Source organism: Varroa destructor, unplaced genomic scaffold, assembly GCF_002443255.2.
Source record: "Varroa destructor unplaced genomic scaffold, Vdes_3.0 BEIS01000004.1, whole genome shotgun sequence".
NCBI classification, from domain to species: Eukaryota; Metazoa; Arthropoda; class Arachnida; order Mesostigmata; family Varroidae; genus Varroa; species Varroa destructor.
The window spans coordinates 34,718,170-34,738,959 of record NW_019211457.1 but is presented as its reverse complement, the minus strand read 5'-3'; the positions used below and the strand labels follow the sequence as shown (position 1 = coordinate 34,738,959).

The 20,790-nt window shown below is 40.4% G+C and overlaps 2 protein-coding genes and 1 long non-coding RNA gene across 5 annotated transcripts; 1 reads left to right on the top strand and 2 right to left on the bottom strand.

The window, feature by feature from the left end:
- The first annotated feature begins 1,571 nt into the window (after positions 1-1,571).
- Positions 1,572-11,690, top strand: LOC147756119 (uncharacterized). 3 transcript variants are annotated; one of them, XR_015327231.1, is made up of 4 exons: positions 1,572-1,803; positions 2,303-2,477; positions 9,863-10,097; positions 11,205-11,690. It is a non-coding gene; the product is annotated as an uncharacterized LOC147756119 (long non-coding RNA). The 3 variants fall into 3 exon arrangements; XR_015327233.1 differs by lacking the exons at positions 1,572-1,803; positions 2,303-2,477 and adding an exon at positions 6,635-6,822; XR_015327232.1 differs by lacking the exons at positions 1,572-1,803; positions 2,303-2,477 and adding an exon at positions 6,642-6,798.
- Positions 11,691-12,747: 1,057 nt separating this feature from the next.
- Positions 12,748-20,340, bottom strand: T3dh (Type III alcohol dehydrogenase). The gene is made up of 8 exons (XM_022802319.2): positions 20,198-20,340; positions 16,947-17,088; positions 16,059-16,213; positions 15,379-15,575; positions 14,810-15,146; positions 14,256-14,533; positions 13,765-13,925; positions 12,748-13,204 (listed from the first exon to the last, which is right to left on the bottom strand). Exons 1-8 carry the CDS (start codon positions 20,239-20,241, stop codon positions 13,121-13,123), a joined length of 1,398 nt encoding a protein of 465 aa, XP_022658054.1. The 5' UTR covers positions 20,242-20,340; the 3' UTR covers positions 12,748-13,120.
- Positions 17,481-19,714, bottom strand: LOC111249037 (beta-1,4-mannosylglycolipid beta-1,3-N-acetylglucosaminyltransferase brn-like). Its single transcript, XM_022802322.2, has one exon. It carries the CDS (start codon positions 19,700-19,702, stop codon positions 18,707-18,709), a length of 996 nt encoding a protein of 331 aa, XP_022658057.1. The 5' UTR covers positions 19,703-19,714; the 3' UTR covers positions 17,481-18,706.
- Positions 20,341-20,790: the final 450 nt, after the last annotated feature.

Sequence of the window (20,790 nt, the reverse complement as noted above, 5' to 3'; positions counted from 1 at the left end):
GAGGTGCCACCTAAAAATCAGGCTTCTACCAGACTGTCCGTCATACACTGGAATCGAATTCGAAGCGGACGTCACACTGAAGTCCACCCAGGTAACGCCAAATGACACGCCATAGACAACGTTTAATGGTAGCAGCAAAGCTTTCGTACACGATTTGTACCACTAATGCGATATCCGATCAACTAAGTAGTTTTACGGCTATTAATTGTGTCTGAATTCCTCTGCGCAAAACGGAAACAGAAGAAAAATTCGTTGAATTTTTTCATCAGTGTATTTTTGAGGAAATTATTACCCGTTCTTAGCCTCTATAGAGCTTAATGATACTTTTGTTGTCGGCTGGGCCGAGTAACCTAGATATCACCAATGGTTTGGGTCAAACAATCGACTAACGAGTAACGTGTTATAACTCAGACTAGATAAATGGCTAATTGACGCTACGTTTCTTATTGAACTGGACTAAAATTGTTAGTAGCTCTATTATTACATTACTGCTTTAATATATGTAGAGTATGTGAATACAGCCGCAATACTCACTAAGTAAAATGACAGAAAAAAACCGATATGGTTTCGCTATCCTGAAGAGTTAACGCCTTCCAACTCTAACGGCACCGTTATGGGGACGACAATGGGGCAATGTTAATGAATCAACTTTGCTTTTTGTTTTTCTAATCTATTTTCAGTATCTGCATCCGAAAGTCACGAAAATGCACGACGTCCTCGATCTGCTTCACGTCAGAATATCGATACGCAATTGCTCCGTAGAGAAATAATGTACACAGCAGGGCATTGTATGCAGCATATCGTGCCGGACTTTATTATGCGCTGACAATATGTGAGAGTTTACGTCCCACCCTCATCATAGTCATGACGATTTAATCACCCTCCCTCTGTTCTCCTTACCGAAAAATTGGTACTAAGAAAGTAATCGACGTTGTAGTATACGAGAAGCGTGAATATGACCATGAAATTTCCCAACCACTGTATTGGATATTCGTCGTACGAGTTGCCTTCGTTTAGCAGAAATCAACGGGTAGAACTATCGAAAATAGTTTTGAATTCCATGGCATCGTTGTCGTTGTATACGAAGTTCTTTTTCTCCTAGTTCAGCTAACTTCTGTAAATGTTGAAAACGTCTATTGAAAGATGAATACAACGACGTATGGGAGTTAAGGCCGGAGTAACTACTATACAAAAGTTAGGGTACAATTTTTAACATGGTAAAATAAAACTATTTACAACAAAGCTTAGCTAGAGTTTAGCAGCTGAAGAATGTAGGTTGCCGTTTCAGAACACAAATCCATTGAGGAGTCTAGCAATTACTATATTCTATATAAGATGGGACAATTTTCTGGAAATTAAAAACTATTCGTGCGTCTAATCATCTACCGTTCGTTTCAAAGTGGCGCTTCGCGATTCGGTTGCAAGCGTCTGCAATCTCTACTGACACTGATCTCTAGCTGACACTGATCGTGTCTTGTTAACCATCTACATACACTGATAGCGTTCGTCGTCTCCTAGTGACGATAACGGCGCCCTCTTTTGGCGCTCATTCAAAGGTAATTTCCCTGGACGATAGTAATTGCCGCGACAGCGCCACCCGCAGCCGTGTTTGGCTAGTCTACTTCGATGAGTGTCTGTTCGTATAGTCGCTTATGGAAAAGGTGTTCATAATGTGCATCCTAACTCACGAACTGTTGACTACATTAATATTCATGATGAGTAGTAATAGGTTCCTATTATTTTGTCTGCTTCTTAGTTAGCCAGGGGTTCCTTTTTCCCTACTGGACGAAAATTAAAGTGCCTGTAAGTAAGTTTAGCAAACCAAACTGCTTAGCTGCTGAGTTGCTCTTGAGAGATACGTATGAACATAGACCTTCAACAATGTTTGGAAGATTTTTGTATTTGCATGCTAGGAATAATAAAAGGAAAATTGTACGAAATAGCTCTACCTAATTTCGAATAAGGGTGTCGATGAATCTCAACAGAGCACGTGGACACGCGCTGATTTTTCTTCGAAACGACATTGAAGGAACTGAAACGTGTAGAGGACAAATTGTGCTTCGTTGTCGGGTTCTCCAGATGTTCTTTTTTCAACCTGTATAAAACGGAATGCTCAGCATTTTCTATGAACCATTATACATCTCAGTGGTGTCTTTCAGGAGCCCACTTCGTCGAAAGCACCGGGTTTAGCAAATTGATTTTACCCTATGTTCGTTTTATTCAAAAAATTAATTACTTTTATATAAGGTGCCTTAACTTTTCAGCCAGTTTTATTCTAATATATTTTTGCCTCTACTCGCAGTACAAAGGTTTTCCTGGTATTTGGACACGATGGACTAAAAGCCATAAGTATTTCTCAACCTTTAACGAGAGCCTTCACAAGTAAATACTGGAGATCCACGTTGACTTTAGCTCCTTTAATGCAAATCCTGCATTCAGGAATACAAGGATCGTGATGTGACGAGACAGCTATACAGGTACAGACGGTTTGGCTTAAATAAACTGATTTTTTTTTCTATCGTCTTATGCGTTCCCAAGTATTGACTTGAAAAAAGCGACAGTTGAATCTGTTTGTAAGTAGCATCATATCGGGAGATTTGTAGGGAGTTTACAAAGTACCTAATCATACAGTTTGCATTTGATTGATTTTGGTCATGATCAGACATTGATGCACTAACTACAGGGTACCCTTGTGTGCAACCTTCCTAAGAAAATTCTCACATGGAATGTCTGAACTTGTCTACTTTTGAACGATTTGGTACCTCAATTAGCATGCCTAATATAACCTGTTTAAAATCAGGCCAAGCGCAGTGTGTTCATCTTTCGAAATTTTTAAGGCACTTATAGAACCCATTTTTCAGAAGGTACTTACTTACGGAAGGTATTGATCGCAAAGGAGCTTACTTGCTCGCTATATTCTTCTGTACCAAGAAGGTAAATTAGATCTTAAAAATGTCTATTCAATGTCAAACAAAATTACCGACTAACCCATAAGGATCAAGCGATGAGAGCGGCTGCATTCCCGTGCAGAATCTAGCTATGCCTACGCATTGCATAGCAATCGATATTACCAAAATGTCCATAAGATATTTCCAGATTGCCTTTGCAAATCTATCTGTACCTTCTTTGTTCCTTTTAGTTCGCTTTTGAACAATGAAATATTAGCTAACTCACTGAAAGTGATTCGCTTATGTCATACACGTTTAAAGTGCATGCTTCTATCTACTTATACACACACACACACATAATGATACATATTAAAACGTTTTGTAAAAACAAACGTAGTTTGCTTATTAGCACGTATTTAGCCTAATCCTTTTAATAGGACGCTCTCCAGATCTCTTCGAGGTTATAAGCAACGTAGCCGTGAACCGCGGCCACAGCGCATAAATACTCTGTCCGCTATACCTGGGAGAAGTCACTACGCCTTAGCTGGATGCGCGCTTTCCGTGTGCAAAAAAACCGTACAATTTAAGGTTTCTGGTAAACTTTAACGTACTGTAGAGCCGTTGCACAGCATGCTGCTTAAACAGCATTGCCTTAGCTAGAATAGGTAGTGGCCCCATCGAATGCAAGTAATCCTTAAGTAAGACAGAGCATTTCGAAAATCCGTGTCTCTTGAGTGTCGTGTGTTACAACCGCATTTTAGCAAATAGCGTCCCACAGGCGTGTATGGACTACAGAAAATTCCCTACAGAGAGACTGTAGTCATCATTGATAGACAAGAAACACTGTATATTTGTATAGTATTGAAGGATTCCCTTAAGCGAGCTCATTGCACTCAAAAAATCTGCCTGAATGATGTCTCGATGCTACTCGTTCTACGCGATTGGATCACTGCTTTCGGCACCTCGGCTGACCATGAAAAAACTTTTCTATCGATACTACTAAACCATTGTTTGGACCATATTGGTCGTATAATTTTCCGTCGACCTCGGTGAGGCGGATCGCTCGTTACAAAAATTGGCTGTCGTAGGCGGGCGCCCTTTGCAGGCAGTCTTATCGTAGATTCGATAGTCGAGTGAGTCGTAAACTCAATTCACTGACAGAAGGCCACCAAATGGGTCTGCCCATGAGGGATAGTCATAGCTCGTATCAGACCAGTATTCTCTGCCGACCTTGAGAAAGACGACTACTTGATCGAGCGCAACAACAAAGAGCACTCAAATGGTGGCGCGCAGTCGAACAAGCAACACAATTGTCGTCCAGTTATTTTTGGATGCTCAGTAGGGTAGCCGAATCACTCGTCAGCCATAGCAAGCAGGAAATACACTAATCAGCAGCCATGGATTTAAGTACAGAGATGCACAGGCATACAGCGATTGATTTGCAAACTCTCGCACTCCGCGCCAGTATTGACAGAAAACAGAGAAAAACGACTCACGCAACAACGTTTAACAATGGAACCCCCTGGCGTTGTTTTAGCCCTCGTTGTCTTGGAGTAAAAAACTTGTTTTTCTTTTCGGTTAGCCCTGCTGATTCACCGCAACCAATTTCTCCTCTTTGCTAACGATATTGCCATTGTTTACTAGTATGTCTGTCGCTAGTAGCAACTGTACGCCAAAATGTCACAGTGGCTAGGTCCAGCTGAAAATGCGTTTTGGCGGATTGCCAATCAGTGCACACAAAAAACGATTGTCTGGGACTTCGTTAGAGTAGCCCGTTCTGAGTGAATTGAGCGGTTGGACATTACTACACGCTGGTTATTACTCGCAATAAGTTTTTCGCTCGAAATATCCTGCAATCGTTGTTGAAGGAGCTGGGCACAATAGAGCATATGTGAGAATGTTGTAATAGACGGTAGGTATCGATAATTCTGCCCTATCCATTGAGTCCAGATGGTGGAGATAAACATCAGCGCACAGATGCAACGCTGATGCTATATCAACAACAGAGCTGAGACAGCATATTTGGGCGATGCAACAACTAGAAGCCCTCTGTTAAACCAGCTAAAGCACTACACGCAAACCCGCATAGGAACACTGAAACAAGAAAAAATGCTGCTATTTAATAACCTCGATCTAGCTAATGCTAATGCTATTGCTATAGTACTAAATAGAAAAATATTTTATTCTATTTTGCCATGTAAAGAAAGTCTGTTTAGAACGCTACCTGTTGTCTCGAGAGGGTAAGTGGAAGTTAAAGTTTTTTGTATAGGTTCTTCCTATATGACGCTGACTGGCCTAATGACTGGAACTACGATTTTAGCTGAAATTAAAAACATAATCGGTCTGTAAAGCTTACGCTTATCTCTTTGCTGTTCGATATTTATTCGAAGGTCATACTTCACTGGAATTAGTTTTCCTTGCCCTCTCTTGATAAAACGAAAATGTGGTAAAAAGGCACAGCTGAGTGTAACAAATCACACGAAATAATATATCTAGATTGGCCTTTTATAAAAGGATATCGTTCCTTAACGAATGTGCATCTGTATAACATTATGGAATATCTAGGCACTTATCGGAAGGTAAAAATATCATAGTAGAGGTAAGCTTTAATTTCTCCTAAACCACTTGAATCGGTAGCAGTAAAGGCAAAATAAAAAAGTTTTTCAATAGTCCTTCTTTCTCTTGGCCGACTTTTGATCACACTTAACGCATTTTGAGACGACTACAGACTGCTACGAGGGCCAGGAGGTACACGTGTCTGGCCTCACGAATCCCTCTGGTTGGCATTAGTACCATTTTTTTTCTCCTAAAAGACATCTTTCCCCTTTCTCTCAGGCCTCTAGCAACCTATTTATCGTGTCTATAGTTTTTAGCGCATACACCTTTACAAAATTCTAGGTTACTCTCTTACTTTCGGCGTTTTTTGCTTCACACCTACCTAAAAAAAGATTGCACATAATGAAATTTAAAAAATAAATGGAGGACATCGTAACAAAGAGGTAAGCAAGTAATAAAGGAATCTAAACATGTCTGCCTTGAACTAGCAATCGATGTCGATCCTTAAATGCCATAAAATTCTTCAACGTCTTTTAAGAAACCCATTATCGCCCATCATGTTTTTTTCACGTTGTTAATAGAATTGACTGCCTAAGATTTACCCAGTACTTCGTGAGTCCGTGGGCTCTTTATATGTCAGGTAATTGATAAACTCTGTACGAACTGGCGAATCTCTTTTCGCCACAATGTAACGGAGAGTATACTGGAACACTGCCCGCCTCTGCCACTTGCATTTTCCCGTCTAGGTTTATCGAAACACGAAGGTAATAAATAGATAAGTAACATTCTCTTTTTCCAAGTCATTGTTGTTCCACTATTCCACACGATACATATGATAAAAAAAAAAAAACTTGGTGACAGTCCATCTAATATCAGTTTTGTTATCCCTGTCGTAACAGTGGCTTGGAATATTGAAACATTAATATCTGTCCCAACAAAAGAGACGCACTAGAATACATTTGATTTCACATAGCAAAAGGCATAAATATATTCACGTTTATATATATATCTATATATATATATATATATATATATATATATATATGACGATCTGTGTAGAAACGTCATGTAAAAGTTACTTGACTATTTTGCCGTATTTCTATGCCGAAATGTCATGCGTACTCATTTTGAAAGCAGGCGGTTCCCAATGTACGTACCTGTGAACCATAATCACATTGCGCAGATCATCTGTCCGCTACATCATAAGGAAGTAGGTATGCGTAGGCATGATTCGCGCCTTCCGAGCGCAGATGGCCGAAAAGATGTCGTCAAAAACAAAGTGTTTGGTAACTTTCGACGCATTAGAGATTCTTTGAGGAGCGTCTTGGTTGAACAGCATTGAACCAGCTGTAATGTAAGCCGGATACCTGGAGTACGGGTAATTTTTAATTGAGACGAACAGTTTAGAGAATTGGTTTGGGCGGTGGGTTTGGGAACAGCATGTCCACAAACAGCCCTCACTAGCTTTCGTAGATATGAATATAAAGTTCTTCATTGAGAGATAGTAGTCATCGTAAATAAGCAGGCGTATTCTTATAGTGTTGAAGAGTTCGCCTAAGCGAGCTCATTGTCTTCACTGTGTTCTAGTAGTAATAGTCAACAAAATCCTGATCCAAAAAAAATTATGTCTCGATGCTTTTCGTTCTCCACGATTATATCACTGTCCTCGGTAACCTCGGCTGATAACAGAAAACGTTTTGGCAGCGACATTACTATACCGTTGTTGGCCCCATGTTCGTCGTATGATGATCCCCTCGACTTCGATGGAGCAGAGCAATTTTTACGAATGTTGCCAGCCGCAGGTGCTGCCTACAACCGGTATTATTATGGATTCAATAGCTGAGCGAGTCCTAAATTTGATTCACCGGCAGAAGGTTATCGAATTGGTTAGACAGTCGTATCCCGAATCAAGCGAATGCTCCTTATCGAGTCTGAGAAAGATATCTAATTGATCAGGCACCACAATAGAAAAGCCACCGACAAAACTATAAAAAAGTGATCTTCGTATGTCCGAACCGGTAATCACGTAACGGGAATCGTGAAGAAGAAAATTCACTGACCGAAGAGACGTACACGTATACAGCGATTAATTTACAGACCCCTCTGATACTCCGGGCTAGGATCGGCCTGACAGGAAGACGACTTATGATTCATCTATGAAACACCTAATAATTGCCTATTATTGCTTTAGTTGCTTCCTGTCTTGGGGCACTATTTGTCTTTTTGTTGGTCAGCTCTATTGATGTTTTGCAGCGGATTTGTCGGCCTGTGTATTTTTTTTTGGTTTAGTTATTTTTCCATTATTTACAAACCTGTACACCGCCAGCTAAGGGATCCATTGGCAACTACACTTCAATAATACCACAATAGCTATTTGTTTCTACAGACGCATTTTGGTGCGACATGGCGAAGTTACCAGCAACCCCCTAGCGCTCAGTAGACATAGGCATAGCTAAGGGTATTGACTTTAACTGATTAAGGGTAGTTTAATACGAGTGGATTTGGTGGTTGGACGCTCACTGGACGCTGGCCGCAACTTAAAGTAGGTTAATGGCTCGAGACGTACTGCTATCGCCGCTACAGGAACTCTGGCAGCTGGGCGTAACCAGCTATATCTGATTGTGCAGTCCTGGGCCGCAGTTTGGTAACCACCAAAAACCCTATGCGATGCGAGCTGTCTATTGATGCCTGAGATAAGCTTTAATGTTGATGAAAAACATCGGCGCGCGGATGAAACACGGATGCTAGTCAAACAGAGTTGAAATAGCAGCCTGGACGAAGCACTAATCACGGCTATTGTTAAGAGCTTCTTGTTAACACAGAGACGAGTTGAAAATTACACGCATTTACGCGCCACTTAATAACCCGGATTCGAGTAATGCTAGGAACCCTACATTCTACGTGCACGATACTCTATGAAGGAGCCAACTTTCAACATCCATTGTCTAAAGCAGCGTCAAGTGTAACCCCGAGTCCTTTCTTAATCGGGGTTAGACTTGACGTAATTACGGAATTACGATACTAATTGGAGCAATTGTAAACACCGCTTTTACCGGAACTACATGTATAAATAGCCTGTGAAATACATGACTATCTCTTCACTATTTGCGGTTCCTTTTAAAGCCATACCCACTCCAACTTCTCTATTGCTCTCTTTCTCATTATAAGACGAAACCGTAATAATAAAATAGAAACAAATATAACGAATAAAGCAAAATAGACAGTGAATTATCTCAACTAGATTTTCATAAACCTATATTGTTCGCTAACTGTTATCTATATTGTACTAGAAAATTTTGAGAAAAAGCGTGTCAACGTATTGAGGTCGCCCGACTCTGATATGATTTCTCGCATCACATGCGAGTTGGGTGCGCCTGATCTTTGATAGCTGTCGCTGATTCCTTGAGGCCACGAGTGACACGAAGGGACTGTTTAAGTCAATGCGCAATTTCTACTGTTCTGGGAGACTTCTCGACATTGCTAGAACTGCAAAAGATTGAATAGACGGTCAACTATCGACGCGTACCTGGCACGCGGAATTCTCCGAACCCACTGCTGATAGTGGAAAGGAATCGTCCATATATACCCTCAGTTGCAGCTTCGTTTGTTTTCAGAAGCTTCGCACCGTTGTTTATTAGCTCATCAGTGAGGTTAATAGCACCCAATCTACCACACTCACGAATCTTGAAATCAACTCGTCAGGGTTGTTTTTGAACTAACATCAATAACTAATTCGTTTGATCAGAGTTAGCCACAGTCTGAGCGAAATCGACTGGCTCATTATTGGCATGTCAGATGTCACATACAGTCTAGTGATCACTAACTGGCGATGGGGATAATGAGTTTCAATAATGAGGGTTCCGTTTTAACAATGTTTGCCACCTGAATTTAGTGCTATGGGTTCGAATCTAATAAAGACTGCGCATAGATACACCTTGCTTAGTTCTAAAAACCAGTCATCTGCAGCAATGCCTGAGGGCAGTATTGGACTTAAAACTTAAGGTATCATTCTAACGGAAGTGCTGAGCTAATCTTATAACTGAAGCACAAGAGACACGGAAGTGAACGAACTGTATAACGAAAAAAAGGTATACAGGTGTATCTTTTCGTCCGACACTCGACCAGGCTAAGCAAATTCTCTGCCGCATCGGTGTCTTTCATTAAGCGCTCGAATGCCAAATAAAAGTTAATATAGGGAATAACGCCTTCGCATAGCGTGTAACTACTTGGGCACGGACCAGGGCGACTTCCCATAAATCTTTAAACCCATTTTACTATAATCGATAATTTAAATTGGTCTAAATGCCTTTTTAGAAAAATGGAGTCGATGAAAGTTGTAAGAATGCCTAATACTGATTTCCCTCTATAATATTTAGTAATAAGATTTGTCTTAGTAATTGTTCTTTTAATTTTTTTAGGCCTCTTTCAGATTGACCAACAAATATAAGGATCAGACACAGGCCGAGATAAAAGGCGAAATGTGACATGCACACTACCTTACTTCGTAGCTAAATAAGAAAGACGTAGACCCTGATTCCTCGAAGGGAAATAAGCCCATACCAGGTGCCAAACGAAACTCGATCCGTTAAACAGCCTGTACGCTGCGTCGCGTCTTGATAACGTGCTTCAGCTCAACTATATAGTTTGTAGAAAGTAGGTTGAATATATCATTAGCTCGTTATTATTCTGCTAATGTTGTATACCTTTACAAAATTAACCCAAATTAATACAAATAGCACTTATGAATAACCTGGATGTATAAATATACATAGTAACAATGCCTTTTGTCGGTTTATGGGCGAATCGATTATCGATCTGGGTCATCCTTACATGATATAGAACGATACTGACTTTGGAATATATTCATCAGAGACCTTTTTCAAAAAAAGGTTTTACTCAACTTGCTACAATATGGCGATATAGTCTTGGTTCCTTAACATCCAACGATACTATGGATGAGTTTCTAGTGCACAAGTGAACTTAGTATTTACAACACACGTTTAGTAAGTGCCTTTCAGGTAACTTTCGGTAATATGTAAATGATGCGACTCGCATTCTATGTTCGAGCATGTACGTACCATATTGCGAAGCATGCACCAAAACTACTCTAAAAAGACTAAAATCCTTTATTGTAATGATATTAAAACCTATGTTAATGTTACTGTACATTGCAAATCATATGTATTCCTCGCGCTATTCTTTTTTTACAACATTAGGTCATCTCTAAGAAACGTGTAAAGGGTAATACTCGTTTATTACTATTCTCTGGTAGAGCCGAAGTAAACTTGCAGCGCTTTGAAGGTCCCATCTTCTCTGCTTTTTCCCTAGGGCACGTGCTCAATTGCTTGCAGATGACGTAACTAAGTTTGCGTAAGCAAAGTAAGACGAACATCAACAAACCATCGGCCCGGTTGGGCCGATTCAAATTACAGCCTACCATCATATTATTACACATTCGCCTCAACTTCATTAGTTAGGGTCTATTTGAGCTAAACTTAAGACTACATTGTTCTACACTGCAGGACGTAACTTCTTTTATTGTGACACCCTGGATGCAGGCTTTTTCTCACAGAGCAGCTACGCTCCTTCTTTATTATTAAAACAATTGCTGGCACCACAACTAGGGTAGGTAGCGCAAGGCATTTTGAGGGCCCTTGCACCAGATTCCCCTCATTCCTACCTCCTTCCAACTTCTCTAACCATCAGGTACGAATAGATATCAGGTCGTCTCACTCAGTTCTGCTATTCCTGCCCTTCTAGATAAACTTACCGGCAGGCGCGGAATCGACACCCGCTAGCGTCATATAGCGTACAAGCAGGTGCAGCGACGTCGCCGAGGAGAAAGACCTCTGCAGCGTTCTTCCAGCATCTGCAACTTCTGTTTGACCGCTTTCCGCTTTGCGGTAGGTGCTGGTTAAACTAACCTGGCCAGAGAAAGACGAAAGCTACGACCATTGAGATACGGCCCTTCACAGGTCAATTAGTATCTTTATCCTTATCCTATAAAGCATGTCGCCCACATAGAACTAGTCAGTAAAAAATCGTACCAAAGACGTCTCCAGTAAATGGCTGCAGCAGTAGTAGTAACGGTAAGGTAGGAGATTAAATGAAAGAAACAAAGAATGACAGGAAATTAGCACAGCGGTATCAGTGTATCAGCGCGGCCATAATATCTTGTGACATCAACAAATTGCTTGAATCTAAACTCAATAATGTGGACGACAATAAACATGTTGCTATTGTGTAGTGCGTATGGATTTATTCTATGCAAAAACCTATGATTAATTCATTCTTATCCAATGAAGAAAAGTCTGAAGAGGAACTAAAAGTCTGAAGAGGAACTTTGCTAAGTACAAACATAATTATTCGAGTATCGGGTAAGATGCTTTGACCTATATATTCAGTGTTCCTAATTCGTTTCCATGTATATAGATTCACCCTATATACTGTAGCAATCATCTATCGGTTGAGTAGCCAGCATACAATATACACGTGTTTGATCATCCAATTCGTTGAAACCATATCGGCTTATTAACTGTTCGTACTTCCTGGATTTATATGTTATTGTAACATTTATTCCTGCGCCTGCTAATTGCGTTAACAACTTTTAAGCATAGTGTTCTAAGGAAAACGTTTGCATTGCGATTCGTTTCACACCATACACCAGAAAATCTCAAGCTCCCAAACCCAGGCTAAATTTGCTCCATGAAGCTTAATAACGAGTGTTGTACAAACATGAAAGCTAATGGGTAACAGCAGAGTTTAACAATCTTTTTAGCTTTCTTGTATAAATGTCAATTTATATCCTACATTTATAATGAATATTAAGGTCAACAATCACTTATCCTTTTGCGGTTGAAAAGCTGGTACATTCTCTAATTTAAATAACGAATAATAATAATAAGCACTTTTTAATAATTTTAAAGCATGCAAGTACATGTAACACTGCAAACATCATTCACCAGAGCCGTTGATCTTTAAAATTAAATATTAGTTTTTTTTAAAGATTGTTAAGAGTGTTAAGACTTGTTATTTGTCCTACCGGTCTACTGGTCTATATATATATATATATATATATATATATCAGCGCACCGTAAACTAAAACCATCTAACTCTATCACATGATAAATGAAGTCTAGCTTTCAAATACTCGTCATAGAAAGACACTTCTGCTACAATAGAAATCTTCAGCAGTGAAGAGCCCGCTTGCTTACCCAAAAACAAATCGAATAGTAAGAGAGCTGCTCGTTTAGTCTAGCCCCTCGACATTGTATTAATATGTATGTTTAACTGCCCAAAAATCTTGAAGGTCTAACAAAATACGCTGACTTTATTCTCCGGAAGGTAGAAACCTTTTGTATCGAACTTAGCATTAACGACAGGTCAACAAATTACTCCGCTGATTATTGTAGCTTACTATATTTGTCGAACTACTCACGCAAAATATGTGTATGAAGTGTATACATTTTTTTACGAAAGCTAACATATATTCTTAGTTAGAATAGATAGAATAGAAAATAATTAGAATACCATATATGCATATTCAAAAATGCGACGCAGCTATATTAAGATAAATGCAAATCCTATGCATTAACCATTAGATGCCGAACACATCCGAATCCCGTTACTGCTCGTCGCCACAGTTTTATTCTATATATAATACTTTTGGTTCAGGTTCAGAAAATCGTCATTGATTGCTCGAAAATGTTGGCAAGGTCACTTTCTACGTGGCTACGCGGAGCCAGCCTCGTTACACGCTCCTGCAACACAGAAAAATTGCGTACACAACAATACATGGGTTAAAGTACCTGAAACTTTAAAATACGTGGGGCCGTTTAACAACCGTTCCATTCAAGAAATTATAAATCATTGGAGTGATGATATATGAAACGGATGCAGTATATGACATAAGCAATAAAAAAAGAATAGAGCGTTTGTTCCACAACAAAGATTTGACCCAGCGTCCTTCAAGCTTGAAACGATTTAGTAGTAATAATGTAATAAATAATAAATAAGTAAAATAAGTATAATAAATAATAGTATAGTTACGCAGTAAACAAAAGAAAAATTTAGAAAGAGTTAATTTTCTGTGTTAAACCTAACAGGTATTTCATTCTTAGTAAGTGTTTTACGTCCAATAATGCTGCGCTTACTTAATATCGGACATTCGGTACGAGACAGAGCCGCCCACCTTTTACCCATCTTTTAACACTCTTAACATAGTACTATTTTTCTCGTCCATAGCATCAAATATCGGTCAGGACATTCACTACACTGTTTCTATAATTGAGTGATTTTATCAATTAGCAAACGAACGCACCTGAGGTAAAGTCTTTTCAACAAGACTATCGATATCGGATTTATCATAACCTAATGCGGACAATCCGTTTTCAATCTTCATATCGCTCATATAATCGCGCAGGACGTCGGCCAGAACGGGGCCAGCGTCGGCTTGTTTCAGTCCTCGAGTATCTCGACCTCCTACAAAGACACATGTAAGTTCTCCATGTAGATAAAAAATCACATATGACTAGGAAGGACGACGATTAGTGAATTTTCAACTAAATTTCATTTTTCAAATAGAGCGAACAAAAATATAGTCCCCTTTTGTATGCACAATGCAAGTGACATGATCGCCGACAAAATGTATGAATTGTATCATTAATATTGAAAAATAAATTAATGCTGGTCGAATAGCAGTTTACAGCGTGATAACGATATACACAGCGAGCCTAATTCGAGGTCAAATTATACCTGTCCGAATGTCACCTATTATTATTAATATTATTGTTATTGGTGTTCGCTACACACCGAGAAGTTCAATCGCCAGCAGATGTCTATCGGGGCAAGCAGGTGCCGTGAACTTGAAAACAGCGGGCGACGTCATAACAACAGCCAATCCGTGCGGAATGATCGGCTTTTCCGAGGACTCGTAATCTTTAGCAACAAAGTTTTTCACTAGTCCCGATATCGGGTACGACATCCCGTGACATAAATGAACGCCTGCATTTCCGAAACCAATTCCCGCGTAACAACTTGCCAAGTGCATCGCCGACCGTGCCTCGTAATCTTCAGGATTGAATACGTTCCTAAAACCATGAAAAAACGTACATATACAAGATGTTGAAAACCAGACTATAAAAACTCCATTGAACTTTTGTCGTATAGGACGCCAATTTGCTGAATGCGTGTATTATGCGCAGAGCCTATGGAAAATCGAAATTAATTACGGTAATCCGAATCAGATATACGCTTCTTGCTAAACAGACTGTTTCGCTTCGATATAACAGGCCTAATTCCTAATTCTTGAGGTTATTATTTAATGAATCATAGTGGTTTTGCGTACGACCATAAATACTGCGCACCTTTTGAAATACTTCCGTAATATTTCGAAGACATGCTTGGCCCAAACATCGCTGATCGGATTGCTGCCCTGGTAGGCCGGCCGTTTGATAGGGTCGTCTGGGCAAGGCTGTCGTTCATTGAAAGGAATGGCCGTAAACGATTCGAGGGCATGGCACAGGACATCAAAGCCAGAGAAGGCAGCGACACGCTCGGGCATATGCTTTAGGTGCAACGGATCTACGAGGGCTAGGGTGGGCTTAAGTGCCCTACTCGCTATTCCTGTCTTCGATTTTAGAGGCTCGTAGTCGAATATAGCAACCCCCGTAGTTTCACTACCCGTTCCCGCAGTCGTGGGTACTGTAAACAAAGTCAACTTATCCCTACTGCCCAGTACAAAATTATGCAAAAAAAACCAAACCAATGAACCACAGACAAGACATGGTAATGATAAATCAATTAAGTGTGTCAAATCAACGTGTTTGCGATGAAGTTCGAATAGAGAACTTCTAGAAGCACAAAAACAGCTGATTGCTATTATGTTCTGTTAGTGTTTCGAAAGGCGAGAACGACCTTTTGAAATACCACTTACTGGCAATTAGCGGCTTAAGAGCGTTTCTTATAGGAAAACCCTTTCCTATCGGAATGTTCACAAAGTCAAGGAATTCTGCTTCCGGATTACACGTGTACAAGTTAGCTGCCTTTGTTGTATCGATCACCGAGCCACCACCCACTGCTACGAATGAGTCGAAGCCACCAGTCCGCGCAAAGTTTATCGCTTTTTGGAAGCTTGTCAAAAATAAAAAAATAAACACATGCTTTTAATATGTTTATGATTATAATACTTTTATCTACACTCGTGTTAAGTCAATAATTGGCCGCGAAGCTGCATACAATACTATCGTTTTAGTCACGGCTTTGTCAGTCTGGTTACTACGTCCAACTACGCGGCGAATAAATATTTGGGTTTGCGGACAACACATTGTTGCATAACACGTTTACACACGATTAAACTCTATCATTGTACCGTGTCCTTATCATAGCTTAGCATTTGTTCGTGTATTTACATAACACTTAGATGTGAAGCAGTGTAAACTACCGTGAGATACACGAACATATGTTACATCCAACATACCAATAGAAAAAGATTATCTGTCCTACAATAGATCAGTCCCCATTTACACTCAGAAACAGAATTCAAGCAATTCATCAAGTATGCACTGTATCGAATGAGCATACGCATTGTTGTCATCTAGGTAAAATATGGCCTACCTATTGTATGTTGGCTCCACTGAGACATCGGAGAAAAGTTCGTAGACGACTTTGTTAGCGTGCAGCGAATCGAGAACGGCCCGCACGGGAGGAAGCTTCAACAGATTTTTATCTGTTACGACGCACACTTTCTTCGCGTTCATATTATTCAAGTCCTGAGCGCCATAATCACATAGGTATTTAAATTAGCTGTTTTTTTTTTTTCTAGAATTTCGATCTTTAATTAATCTGGACAAAACAAATCAGCCATGGTTTAGCAGATCGTTTTCTAAAAGGCCTGGGCAGTTTTAAATACCTACTGTGCTACGACACCACGTCGAAGTGCTTCCTTAACACATACTTCTACAAAAACACGACAAGTCGTATATCTAAAGCTACCCTATATCCTAAGAGATTCCATATTGAGCCTACATCGAGATATATTATACGGCCTTCAAGGGCGCCTTCTGAAGATATGACCCTTTGCTTCCATGAACATCTATCGTAAATACTACAGCACAAATCTAATTTAAGTTCCGCAGGATGCGTTCAAAGCAGCGGACATCTTGGTTCTGCATTTTCTTTACTATTTCTTCCGCTATTTTTAGTGCAGCTTCAACCTGAGTGATTTTTATCTAATAGATGATACCTGTATACCTTACCGTGCGCCGGACAACTTTACTGTTAGTTTTCAAGGTGACTTCTCTATGGTGCGGTAACACAAGCTGCTGATTACGTAGGTTAACGTCAGGTTTTTGCAGCGCTTCTCATAATTAATGGGACGAATTACGGTTTCCTTATAATGATTCTGTCAGAGCTCAATTGACTAAATTAATTGATCCTGTCCAATTTACAATGATCACTATAAGCAATGGTGGTCTCCTATTAAGGTTAATATCACTAGTTCACCTGTCCAACCTCCCGGGTAACCCCAGGCCCATAGCGAATATTGGAGCAGGCCATCTCGAACGCGTAGTCCTTTGATTGGGAACATGATCCTGTCGAGCTCAAAAGGGCATTTCCAATGTGGTGATGGCCAGGACAGCGGCGTCTGTAAAGGCAGAAGTCATTAATAAAGATCCACAAACGAAAAATAACTAGAACTCCCACGTTGCGATAGTTACTGTGAGCTTAGATTAATACGACACCTCAATAATAGGTAGTGAGTCTACATCGCTAGAAAACTGGACTACTGAAAATCTGGATAGTCGACTTCAATCTAATACACCATCACCACTTTATAGTTCTTAATTGCGTGATTGAGAATATTGTTAAACTGGGATGGTGTTTTTCTTTTTTTCGTTTTGTTTTATTTTTTTGACTCTTGTAGAAAAACCAGCTATTTGTTTATAAAATTGGCATATCAATATTCTTTATTCATGTATGTATCACGATCTTTTGTTTCGTCTCGCACTAGTCCTACCTAAATGAAAACATGCCCAAGACAAATATACTTCTGCTGTTTCTTCTTGAGATAAATTCTTAGTAAAATTTCGGTACATTTTTGTGTGTTTCATGTATAAATATGTACATACACAATTGGCAGTTGTGGGGCATCCGCATACACATGTCCTTCGCATCAGTATTATATATTTTATATGCATAGTGAATTAACTACACGCGACCAGCAACATATAACAAAAGATCATATTTGGCCTAGGCTAAACATCGATGTCGTTTTCCAAGAAATCCATCGTTACGTCACGTTGCTCATGGAATTAGTTCGTAAGATTTGCCAATGTGTCCGAGTTTGTCGGCTGTTTAGATGTCAAGTAGTTGATAGATTGTGCGCGGACTAAATCGGTACCACTTTTCCCTATAACGTAACAGAGTGCATTGGAAGATTGCCCATCTCGACCGCTTGCACTTTTTCATTTACGGCGATAATAGATATTTTTCCAGATCTTGTTGTTCTACTATTTCACACCACGAGTATGATAACAACTTTGTGGCAGTCTAGATCCCCTCTAGGGGACTTGTAGAAACTGCCGTTCTTTCTATTTTTCAAAATATGACTAATCTATTCAACGGAAAATTACGCCGTCTAAGACAGGCTTCTTTGCAGGAACCGTTTGGTCATTGTAGACCCAAATTAAAAATTCATGGAAAATTACTACTTGGAACAACTGTCATTATGTTTCCATAACATAGCGGTTCCCTATCTAATGACTTAAATCACTTGCAATTCTCCCTAGCCTACACTAATTCGTCTGCTTATAACGAATTCGGTTACTGTGCATATTTGTCCTGTTGGGTAGACTATGTTAGAACAGTGAAGTATTGCCATGTGTTCCAACGATAAAACGATGGATCTTCGACGAGTTTCTTATAACACTTGCAATAAAAGATTCTCCTCGGAAATTCATTTTTCAGTTTTGCTTTCAGACTCATAAATTCAATGTCATGGTAGCCCGTAAAAATGACACTTCCACGTCTAACAAGTGCTTTCACACAGCTCCGATAATAGACAAAGCCGTATCATGTATACTGGCTCTATCTAACATTTCTTTGTTTTCTCTAATCCAATCTTTGCTAAATTTTCGAAGATTCGAGTACGTTATTTACATCAAATGTGTGCTGTTCCTTTTTGTATATAACTAAATAATTATGGTTGTAAAAATGTTCTAGAGAAACTTCGCTATTATGACGTATTCATAGGGCAAGCAATCTCAAGCATATCCTTTTTGGTAAGACGCTGTCCAGGCCTCTTCAAGCTCAGAATCGGCATAGCCGTGAACCGCGATCATATCGCGTAGATCATCTGCCCGCCACATTTGAAAAAAGTCACTATGTTTCGGCTGTATGCGCGCCTTCCGTGCGCAGATACCCACAAAGATGTCATCGAACACAAAATGTTTGCTGAATTTTGACGCACTGTAGATTTTCTGTGCAGCGTCTTGATTGAACAGCATTGCACCGGCTGTAATGTAAGCCGAATATCTGGAGTACGGGTAATCCCTGAGTGAGACGAACCATTTCGAGAACCGGTGTCGTATGGGCGCCGAGTTCGGGAACAACATTCCGACGAATAGAGCTCCGCCAGATTCTGCCTCATAGATGTTAATGTAGCGTAAAAGATTCTTTATAGAAAGATAGTAATCATCATCGATCAAGAGAAAATACTGCGTATTCCTACAGTATTGCGTGGCCCACCGGAGTGAAGTCATTGTCTTCAGTGTGTTATTGTAATAATTGTCAACGAAGTCCGCCTGAATGATGTCTTGATGTTTTTCGTTCTCTACGATCAGATCACTGTCCTCGGCACCTCGACCGATGACAAAGAATGTTTTCGTGTCAACATTACTAAACCTCCTCCTGCCCCATGTTCGTCGTATAACATTCCGTCGACTCCGATGGGGCAAAGCACTTTTTACGAAGATTGCCAGACGCAGACGCTGTTTACAGCCTGTGTTACTGTGGATTTGATAGTCAAGCGAATCGTAAACGTGATTCACTGGCAGAAGGTCATCAAATTGGTCTCCCCGAAGGGGGTAGTCATAGCCTGGATCAAGCGAGTGTTCCTCACCGAGTTTGAGAAAAACACCTAATTGATCAAGCGTAAGGACAGAGAGTAGGAAGAGGGCCGCTATACAAAGCAGTCGACGGAACTGTCGCGGAGTCAATTTTGGATGCCCGAAAGGGTGGCCTGATCGATCGTAACCCATAACGCACTGTGACTAATGAATGAGAGAACAACACAAGTTAACAAGATACGGACTTAAGCACAGACATGCAGGGTTGACGGGGGGGAGGGGGTCGACTCGACAAAAACACGACTTACGGCCTACGCGAAAATGCTTAACGATTGACACTCCTGTTTCTATCCATTCCTTTCGTCGGACATTTCACTCTGCAACAGATTTTTTTGCCTTTTGTATTTTTTGTGTTTCACTCTGCAACAGATTTTTCTGCCTTTTGCTTTTTTGTGTTAGCTATTGAGTCATTGCTTACGAGTATGTCCGCCGCCAGCCAAAGAGTCTACCTGTGTCGCAATTTGAACGCCTAACGCATTTTGGTTGCTGTTGCACGTCACCAGCAACTCTTTGACTCTCAGCGGACACAGGCGCTTAACCTGAAGCAGGAAAGTATTGACACTGATTTCTCGAGAGTAAATGACTGAGTAGCTTGCTCTGAATGAATTGAGGGGTATATCCACTTACTGCACGCTAGCCATCACTCGCAGTAGGTCAATGGCTCGAGACATCTTGCCGTTGTTACTGGAGGCACTGCGACAACTGGGCACAACGGACGATACGTGATTATGTTACGAGACTTTATACCTGCCAAAAGCCGTATCCTCCAAACCTTCCGTCGACGAGTATACGAATGAGTCCTGGTGTTGAGGTAGAATATCAACGAGAGCACGAAGCACGGTTGCTTGACAGTCCACAGTAACTCGGGCGCGAGAACTGCGATAACAGCCTTCGTGTTATGCTGACGACAGCGACTGTTGAAAATTTCGTAAAAGTACACAGGCAGCCAGCCAGCTAACCCCTGTGCATAAAAACAAGCTTACTTGGCAACCTGGGCGGTAGTAATACCATCAAAGTCTTTTACGATTGCGCTTTCAACTAAAATCCTCCAGCGCCGCTGCCGCCACCAACGGACAAAATACTGTAAAACAACAGCACTTTGTCTGCTGATAATAATAGTAATGGGCGGATATGATTACACGCGCACCTGCCGCGCCGTCTGAGATTCAGTTCTTTTGCGTCGTTGTTGTTTCGCAAAAACTGATAACGCCGCCTCCGTC